Source organism: Meleagris gallopavo, chromosome Z (assembly GCF_000146605.3).
Source record: "Meleagris gallopavo isolate NT-WF06-2002-E0010 breed Aviagen turkey brand Nicholas breeding stock chromosome Z, Turkey_5.1, whole genome shotgun sequence".
Lineage (NCBI taxonomy): Eukaryota > Metazoa > Chordata > Aves > Galliformes > Phasianidae > Meleagris > Meleagris gallopavo.
This window is the reverse complement of record NC_015041.2, coordinates 46,119,381-46,129,869: the sequence shown is the minus strand read 5'-3', so window position 1 is coordinate 46,129,869 and position 10,489 is coordinate 46,119,381. Positions and strand designations below refer to the sequence as shown.

At 36.6% G+C, this 10,489-nt stretch overlaps 1 protein-coding gene across 1 annotated transcript in view; it reads right to left on the bottom strand.

Moving 5' to 3' along the window:
* Positions 1-18: 18 nt before the first annotated feature.
* RIOK2 (RIO kinase 2) overlaps positions 19-10,489 on the bottom strand; it is a 28,697-nt gene continuing 18,226 nt past the window's right edge. The window contains exons 5-12 of the mRNA XM_019610120.2: positions 9,911-10,086; positions 8,930-9,046; positions 7,840-8,015; positions 7,326-7,414; positions 5,250-5,441; positions 4,768-4,860; positions 3,100-3,627; positions 19-2,666 (exon numbers count right to left, since the gene is read on the bottom strand). Of these exons, the coding sequence (XP_019465665.2) occupies positions 2,531-2,666; positions 3,100-3,627; positions 4,768-4,860; positions 5,250-5,441; positions 7,326-7,414; positions 7,840-8,015; positions 8,930-9,046; positions 9,911-10,086 (1,507 nt within the window). The 3' untranslated portion in view covers positions 19-2,530. The remainder of the gene's footprint in view (positions 2,667-3,099; positions 3,628-4,767; positions 4,861-5,249; positions 5,442-7,325; positions 7,415-7,839; positions 8,016-8,929; positions 9,047-9,910; positions 10,087-10,489) is intronic.

Sequence of the window (10,489 nt, the reverse complement as noted above, 5' to 3'; positions counted from 1 at the left end):
AAAAAAGATTACAGTAGTTTTAAGAAAAGTCATGTTATTTACCCTTTTGTTTTCATTCTGAGTTCTACTATATATTGCATATGGCTAAAAGTATCCATAATAAAAATCAATCCATAATTTAATAGTTACAGCTGTAAATATGTCATTTGGAACATGAAGGCACGGAGCTATCATGAAGGCACTATCCCAGTGGTGCTGGGAGAGCTGCAGCCAGTGGGACTGCTCAGGGGAACCCACGTGAGGCAGGGCACAGAGGGACCAAGGAGAACCAGGGGAGGTGAAGTGTCACGGACTGACCAGACTGACCACAGCATCCATTGCATCTTCACGTGTGCTGTCTGAGGGGAGAACATGGAGGAGGGCGAGTGGGGGAAAGGTGGTTTTAGTCTGCTTTCAGTAATTCGCTGCTCTCTACTCTTATCATCAGGCAATACGTTACATTAATCTTGTTTATGATGTATCTGTTTCACCTCAGAATTTAACAACAAGCTCTTTGGAAATTAACTGTGTATTTTCTGTAAAAATGTTCCTCAAAAATTCCTGAAGAAAACTTAACAGAATTAGTTAAAACTGGTCCATTAATGTTCTCCTTCTGTCAGGAAAAAAGATGTCATTCTTTGCTTTTTATAGGTAGAGCCCTTAAAGGTGGCTTCTCTACTTCTCCCGCTGCAGTGAGCAGATGACTTTATTCACAGTTCAAGCAAGAAGTCTTGCAACACAAACACCAAGTATTTCTGATATGTAATCATAGCGTAAATTTGCAAAATTCTACTGCTCAACCACAGCGTGCAAAGTCTCATTTGTCTTACCATCATCCTAAACTTAAATATAAGCAAAAACAGAAGAATTTCAGAGTAAACAAATTTACATTTTGCTGTTTAAGGTTTTTGACAGTTCACAGTATTTCCTTTGATTAAATGAGAAAAGTCCCAAAAAGATTTCTACAAGCACAGTCAGATACTTTATTTTGTCTAGAATATTTTATTTTCTTTAGCTCATACTGTTTTTGCTTTGGCATACTCCAAGCTATGACTGTACCTACTGCTATTACCATTATTGCTTATTTATGTCCGTAAGAGTTCCTTCTCTGTGTTCAATCTGAATATCTGTTTTAATATGTTTCTCCATGGAGAAAACTGTATGAACAACAGAAAAGTACGAGCAGCAGTCACAGTGGGTCCTACTGCAGTACCTTTGTTCGTTTTAGTTTTGTAATCATGTCCTTATATTAGAAATAGCTCATATACATACCCTCCCCTTAGTTCTACTATTTACTTCTAGCATTCAAACTTTCAAATAAGATTTATCAATGGACAGAAACACCATTTTACTCAGCATAAGAGCATGCAAATGGAATGATTACGTAAGGCAAACTGGATAAACAGGATTTTTATGTGGCTGCATCTCTTGAAAGCCTCTTCTGCCAAAGTGCTCTTACATTTCTTTCAGAAGAGAATTATGTACTTACATGCCATTTGAATATTTTCTCACAAGTTCTATGTGTCTGTGTACAGAATAAACAAACACCCTCTAAACACTCAGAAAGGTTTCTAGAATTACATCGTGACCACTGCTACCACCTACTGGTGAATAGAAATATAATTTCAAGTAACCCCTATCGAAATTTAAAGCAATTCTGCAAACTTTAGTTAGCAAACTGCGGAAAAAGAAAAAAAACAAACAACCATACACAAAAATACAACAACTGAAAAAAACACATCACACTGCATGCACCAGAGATTAAAGGACTCCTGGCAGGTCATCCTGGCTCTTCTTTACCCCATTCCATAAATCAAATCCAATTCTTTGTTTCCTTAAGAAGGTACAAAGCCACTCTCTACAGTAAGAACTCGAATGACTAACAAATGTGAAGCCCTGTACAAATGTCTTGAGACAACTTCCAAGCACGCCCTTTCTTGATACATTTATTTACACATAACTGTCCTTTTTTCCCTTTGAAACTAAAATGTACTTCTTAAAATGTAATGGAGGAAGCCACATTGACTAGTGTATAGACTGTGGTTGAAAAAAAGACATTAAATTCTGCTGCAAAACCTCCTGATTTATATAATGCTGAAAGTTAGATTCAAATTATTGGATAAACCGTTACTAAAATGAGTCGATATAAATGTTTCAGGAAAGCATACAGAAATCTCTAAACAGAGCACATGAAATCTTCACTTAAATATTCACTTCTAAAATACAAAAACATTAATTGTGGAACATAATTCATTTGTAGTAAGAGAAATGAAAGAACAGATTGTATGGTCTATACCTCCTACTGTCAAATTAAAGTTGCTTACACAAGCATAGAGATTTTGTAACAGAAAAAAGAATAACAAATAGAATAAAGTGCTGGATATAATTCATAAGTCAGCATTTAGATAATTATCAGTACTATTTGTCTATGACCATGTAACTGCAAACAAGAGAGGTACATGGTAGTAATCACTGAAAACCAAATAATCCCAGAAGGCATTTTTACAAATACTTACTAACATCTACGTGAAAATTTAAGATGGTCTCAGAGTTAACTAGATGATAATAATGCCATAACAACAGTAATTATTACCGGTGGAATGGTTGAACAGCTCCCAAGACTGCTGACTGATGTGGTCCTTGTTCTTGCCTTGTTCTCAGCAATATGAGGTATATTATCCTCATTTCTGAAATATGTAAAGTAGTGTTTTATTCCACCTAGCAAAATTAACACACTTGTGTTCACGATAATCACATATTAGTCATAACACTTTTGAGATATGATTTGAAAAATGCTAGCAGAACTTATAAGTACTACAGAACATTTCCATTTGAAACATTAACACTAACAGTTCAACACAGGCATTTATGACAGGAAGAAAGCAGCCTGTTGTTACTACAGGACAGAACTACTGCATCATACATATGACTGGTACCGTACATGTAATGCTTCATCAGCAAATATATTAATGCACTGTTTTAAGAATAAATTAAATTCTTAGTTGACACTTTGAACTATGGTGGCTGAAGAGCAGTTGTTTTTGAACTACTTGTAAGATTTTCATTTCCTAGGAGGCAGCGCAGGAAACACATGGTTATACAGTAAAGATCAATATTTACCTGTAAGGCTTCAACTTCTTGTTTAAAGTTGACAGGTCAACCAGATCAGGGCATTCATCATCTTCGTTGTCCTTGTCAATGCAGCACTCTCCTTGAGCTGCCTGATTTTCTGAGGTACCTTCAAGCATCCTTTCATGCTCAGAAAACACAGTTACACAACTCTCTGCAGCTTCACTGGATTTACAATGCACAGGTTGCACTTCAACCTTATTTATGGCAGAACTCAACTCTGACAAACTCAGTTTTTGTAGATTTTCACTAGTTTCAGTGGTATCAGCCTCTTCATTGTGATACACTGCATCTTCAGAGGTTCTGCTTTCAGAATCCTCTTCCTGTATTAATTCTGCATTATCTTCCTGATTACTTCTGAAGAATTTGAGATTACTCTCAGCAAATTCTTCAAATTCTGATACCTCTGCTGCATGATCATCCTCATCAGAGCCCGATGGGCGAAGTAGTTCATCATCTTCCTGCATTTCTTTTGTATATCCGCTGGCAGCAATCTCTATGTCAAGAGAACTCTCTCTTCTGAAAGAGAGCAGTAAAAGTAGGTTTTCCTTCAATGTGTTAAATCATCCTGCTACGGATGTGCCATAAAATATCATAAATAGTAATTACCATAATATTAAAAAAGAGTGTACTTTGTTGAAACATACAAGACAATCTGGGGCTTTGGTACTTAGCAGAACATGGCTTAACAGAAGCAAACTGCCACAGAAGATGACTCCATCTTTAAGATCAGTATTTATTTACTTAAATAATTTCATTTTAACACAAATATAATTTGGTTTTAAATAATACTTGTTCAAACAGAGAAATAAAGGGTGCACTGATACGCACTGATGTAAGTGCAATTGTCCCTTGAGCAAGAGCTCAGAATGACATAAAAACCTACTCACTGCAACAGCTTCTCTCTCAAAGTACATGAAAAACTAGTTTACTTTTCAAAAAAACAAGAAAAACAAACAATATTATAAATAAAACTTCACCGAATCATAGAATCCTTCGAGTTGAAAGGGATGTGTGAGGTCCATCTCATCCAACTCCCTTGCAATGAACGGGGACACCACAGCTAGATCAGATTGCCCAGGGCTTTATCCAGCCTCCCGCTGAAAGTCTCCAGGGATGGGGCATCAACCACATGGGGCAACCTGTGCCAGTGCCTCACTACCCTCACTGTAAAAGATTTTTTCCTTATGTCTAAACTTTGAAGATAACATTTGAAGAGGTAGTCACCACGTTTACTACCATTCTGAAAACTAAATTTAAAATTAAAACCTACATTAATACTCAATATGCCAGAACTGTTAAGTCTTTTAAGAGTGGGAGAAGCTGTTTTTGCATCACTGTAACATTTCCTATGTATTTACTGTTTGGATTAAGTTTTTGCATTGATCTTTTTCCCCTCAGCTGAAAGCAGATAGACAGAGGAGAAAGCAGACCATCTTAAGGCATTCGTTAGCTTTTGGATACCATTTCACTAACTGACAGTGAAGAAAACAGGGAGCCTTCTTACTGTAAGAACAAAAAAAAAAATTTCAAATTGCTTAATTTGTCTTTTCTATCCACATTTCTCCTATAAACATCTCAAACAGGCATCAGCTCTTTCCATAAAGCCAACACAAAACCAAAGATGGGGGAAACTCAGATTTAGCTGGCATCTTCTACCTGATGTCTTTGAATTCTGGGAAGAGCTCACTCTCATAGTTGAAGCGTTTCTTAAAGAACTCCTTAATACAGTTAACATCTCTGTCAAAATACCTGTAAAAAATACAAAAATGCACAAAAACAAGAATCAAAGTAATTAAATCTATTGCAATGACAACATTTTAGTGTGTACTTTTTATTACTCATTTTATTTGCAAGTTAATGACTTATTAGGCATCTAGAAAAAAATCTAATTATCTAAATAGTATACAATTTATTTCTAAGTATCCCTTAACCAAAATAAATCATTCTTTTTGAGGAGCAATTAATTATAAATTTATCCTAGATACTTCCACTCATTCATAAATCTACTATACTTGTTATTTGGGACACATGATAAAAATGGTAGAAGTAGAAGAAGGTTATAAACATAAAGCACGGCTGGCTGCTTTTATCAGAACTTAACTTACCTGTTTTGAAAATACCATCAACTTTTTACCTACCATTCAGCATTTGGATGTGATGTTGATATCATCTGTGGAAAATCAATCATAGTGACATGGTCATCATTATCCAGTATGAGATTGAATTCATTGAAATCCCCGTGAATCAAACCGTGATTGGCAAGTTTTACAATTAACTCCATTAATTCACTGTAGACAGAGGCAGGATCTTCCATTTGGCGCACCTGGCACCTGGAAATTTCAAATAAAATATCCTGAACCCTGAAGGACTTCATAAATATAGATACGGTATACCAAATAAATCTCACAGAAGGACAGAGTAATTCAAGTTAGAAAGGAGCTCCAGAGGTCTCTATTCTGATAACCTCCTCAAACCTGGCTCAGCTCCGAAAACAGACAAAGTTATCAGGAATTCCCACGACGGGGGTGAAAAGCTTCCAGTAATGGAGAAAGACTGTGCAAGCCTCCCTAGCTGCCCTGTGCCACACTGTCGCACTGCCTTCATAGGGAGAAAGTTTCTCCATATACTTTTAAGCTTTTCAACTTATACCAATTGTCTCTTTTCCTCTCATCAGTCCTTTTGTCGTACTGCAGTATTTAAATAATGGATCAGCAAATTTTTATGTATGGATTTTTTTTAGATAAGCCTAACTTCACAACAGGACGTCCTCTACTGAAACAAGAGGTAATCTCATGTTCAAATGCCTCATATTTTCATTCACAAAAACGTACTTTCAAGACTAGGTTGGAAGGTAAGGTGAGGATCCAAAACATAAAAAGCTTAGGACACTCTAAAATACACACCAGTGAAAACAAAGTACTGGAAATGGGCAAAATACACATCACCTTCTTTTCATAAACAGCATGAAGAGGCAGTTGTTTTATTATACAAAAACTGCTAAGGAGAAGCCAGGACTTAAAATCTTCTTGTGATACATATTGGCCTGAATGCAACTTTACAGTGTTACAAGAGCTTATCAGCTGTACAACACTGAAAGTAAACACAAGGAAAGTCCAGCAGCTTTCAAACATGCTGCTGCTGAACATTTTTGTACAGGTAGAAAAATTAATTGGTGATCATATGGTCAGGTTTTATATCATAAAATATACTCCTTGTTCTTTGAATTTGGGAATCGTGTGAACTGGTATCTTCTGAGATTGTTGTTCATTTGAAATAATTTTCATCCAGCATCTCCTTCAGACTAAAACTGCAGAACAAGGTGAGCATAGTAAAATTCCACTGCAGATGCCCACATGAAACCATTCTATCTAAAGGATGGATGTGGAATTATTCAACAAACAAAGGGGATTCAGAATACACTGAAGGCACTTACTTAAATGGCACTTATTCCATGTTTCTCTTCAACTGTTATACTGTGGGATAATCACTTTTTGATTAAACTTCCTATTTTTGATATTTATTACCATATCAAAACACTTTTTGTTCTAGCACGTGATGTTTTAAATCTCTGGATGAGCACTTATACTCTATTCTACATTTTATAGAGTATCAAATACATTCAGCTATGCAACTAAACATTCATTCACACACAGTTTTTTTAAATCATTGAAAGATTTTGGACAATTCAATAAAAGTATTCCTTCTTATTTAAAAGAGTATACATGACACAGTAAAGAGTATACCTGTAAACAGAGCAACTCTCCTCACTCCCTCTTCTCCCTTGTATTTTTAAACACAAGCTCTGGATTGGAAAGCTGTAATCTTACCTAAATTGCCACAGCATGCATCATGAACTTGATGTCAGAATGCAGAGGAAATACAACTCAATACTGAATATAACAGAATATACAATTTCTGCATAGAAATCAGTTGTACCACTAACATCTGCATCATACTGCTCTTTCAGTTTACTGCATATTTTAAAGAAATTAAGTCTACTTCACTAGTTTCTTTGAACAAATAATACATTTTTCTTTAGATAAATTGGTCATAGAAGTAAGATTATAACAGGACTGTAGCCAGTGCAGGCCAAGCAGCTTTACTATGGTCAGAATTCACTCACATGATAAGGAAAAATGCAATCCCTGCTGCCTTACTGAACTTATAATCGTTAGGGTTTCTGTGAAACAGAGAATTCAAGCTTCAGTACTTACAAAGGATAGCCATCAAGGAGCTCCATAATAACTGCATGTCTGTTGTAGTCTACAGGTTTTGGAACAGGAAATTTTCTGTCATACAAAGCCTGGAAAGAGTCAACACATTGAAAAACAAAATGAAAATTGTTAAGGAAACAGTTTGTGTATAACAAACTCCAAGATAAGCACAAAATGTTAGGGTGGAAGCAGCATACTGCAGGTTACTCAGATGCCTTCATTGAGATTTTCGGACAGACAGCACAAAGTTGTCCAGTAATAATAACATTCAACTGAAATCCTCTAGGAAAACTTGCTTCAGTTTTGTACGACTTTTGTTGCAAGGCTTCATTATATCACTGGACACTATATAAGAATGCAGCACTGATGTTCTCTGAAATGCATACTTTAAGTCCACTAGGAAAATAAGCATAAATTCTATTAGTACTGCAAATACAAAGGCATGAGAAGATAGCATGAGAAGTATCTTCCAGTCTATTCCACCATTGTTTATACTGTGGAAATGGCCTCCTACCTTCATGTAGGCAAACTCCTTCATTGCTGCTAGCCGGGATAAATACAGCCATGACATTTTATGCCTGTGCTTATGGTAGTCACGCTTGTTTTTCAGACTGCGAAAAGAAGTTCTTCCAAGCCTATGCAATTTCATTGCAAACTGCTGCTCATCTTCATTTGCAACGATATAAATATCTAGGAGAGAAATAGCAACACAGAGCTATGAAATAAGTGGTATCTGACAAGTCTATAATAAAAAAGTACTTCTGGCATAGAAAGGTCTACGACACTTCGTCCAACAGTAAAGAGAGCTATATTTATATATTGTCTATTAGTAATCTGAGATGGAAGAAATTATTCTTAAAGAGATTATGTTCTCCATTAGTAGAAATACTGATGTTATCTGAAACATCTTTCACACCAGGAGGTAAAAGTAACTGGAATAGAACTGAGACAATTCAAGCTCCCTGACCTCAGGTTCCTATAATCAGGATAGACTGGTATTTGTGCAGGCCACCTGTACAGCGTGGAACTATAAACTTCCCAAACAGGGAAATACAGCTCAAATGCCCAACTCCAGCGTTCTTAATAACACACAGGAAAAGCTGCCTTCTTGTTACTGACTGGAGACAAATCCCAAGAGACCAACCTCTTAATTTCATTTCTACCTTTTGTCTACAACATGTCCCTTTCTTTAATGGTGAGAGAGATATGTTGTGCCAAATTACAACTTATATGTAAGAGAAACCAAGAGAGCACTCCAATAGTTTTGATTGTATTTTACATTATTTTATTTTATAGGTGGAACGAAAAAGCTGAAGTTATCTTTTTGATAAAGTACTTCAAAATTCTTCATGAAGCATGTGACATTTTGCATCTGTCAGCAAAATACCTTTTAAGAGATGAGTCAAAATTTGGACAAAATGGTCAAACTGGAACAACACTCTTGCAAAAAAAAAAAAATCAAATGCAGTCAAAAGCCTCATGAAGTGAGCCACAGATCTTGGTGTTTAACTGAGATGATTATCTAGAGATACATTTACCAAGTTTCTAGCAAAATACTGATATGTTTACCTTAAAAAAAAAAATTAAAATGTTTTTTGAATTACCTGATTCTTTGCCAACACCCATCTGATTTCCAACAGAACTGATGACTTGCCGGGAAGACAGAGTTTTCAAGGCAAGGTAATCATACCCTGCATTAGTTAATCGATAGCCCTGGACCACTAAAAAAAATAAATTATAAAACATTTTATTCCTTACTATGGACACCTTACCTTTAAAAAAAAAAGCCTAGTTTTAATCAAGTTTCTTGCTCCAGCTTATGGTACAAAACACTCAAGTACTACATTTCCTCTTGGCTAGTATCAGCCAAATTTGATGGAATGTTTAAATTCCTGCAAGTCTTAGAAAAATTAACTGGATAAAAGATAGACATGTTATCAGCTCTTCAACAGCACAAGCAATTATGATTCTCTGAACGGCATGGAAGTGGCATTACTTTTGAAGATAATTAGCTAGGAGATATAGCGGGGATTTAGGATTGTTGTGAGGCTCTAAACCAATCCTTAAAATTCTGAAGAATGGAAACCAAAAGGGAAGGAATTTCACGCAGACTCAAAAGTGAGATAAAACTACAAGGTTGAAGGAAATGGGCAAGGGCCTGCTACACTACTACTTAACACTTGGAAAGGAATAAAAAATGCTTTAGTAACTGTTTCTGCTGAGGTGCAGGTCATATGACTTTTGTCTTTTCTATTTGTGCACTATGATAAAACTGTAACACATTTGGATTGATATCTGTATGCACTTCAATATTACCTTAACCAACAGTTATTTCATATTTCCATGAATTTTGTAATGGAGTGAAGGAGATTTAACTGCTCTCCTTTAATTTCTTTCCTGCCTATGAGTTCTACTGGAATCAGCAGCTAAACAGACAGTATAATCATTTGTTGCTGAACAAATCTACATTCCCAGGCTAGACTCCAGAGAAAATGAGAAAATGCTTCAGACATCTGTGTGTGCCAAGCAATGGTACTGTAGCATAAGGAAGGGTGAGAGGAGCCCAACACATAAACCAAACTTACTTTTAGTTCGTTCATAAGCCAGGAGCCTGTGTTTCCCCAGCTCTCTCAAAATTTTATTACAGCCACCGTGCTTCAGGCTTGCAATAGAAGCAATTAAGCTGGCAGGAACTATTTCATGGTTCTTCATTCCCATTTCCACCTTAAACAACAAATGAAAAACGGGTCTGTTAGCCAATGTTCAGCAGCTGAATGGCATCAGATCCTCCCCGAGTCTAAACCACTTCTCTCAGAACAGTAGCTTAATTAACCTTTCATGTATATATGTACTAAAGTCTTCACAGAATTGCAGAATGGCCCGGGTTGGAAGGCACCTCAAAGATCACGAATCTCCAACCTCTCCTGCCACAGGCAGGGCCACCAACCTCCACGTGTCACACCAGACCAGGCTGCCCGAGGCCCCATCCGACCGGGCCTTCAACACCTCCAGGGACGGGGCATCCACCTCAACGCTCCCCCTGTCAAGAACTTCCCCCTGACATCCAACCTAAATCTTCCTTCCCTCAACTTCAAGCCATTTCCCCTTGTCCTGCAGTTCTCTACCCTTTCAAAGAGTTGATTCCCCTCCTGTTTGTAGGCTCC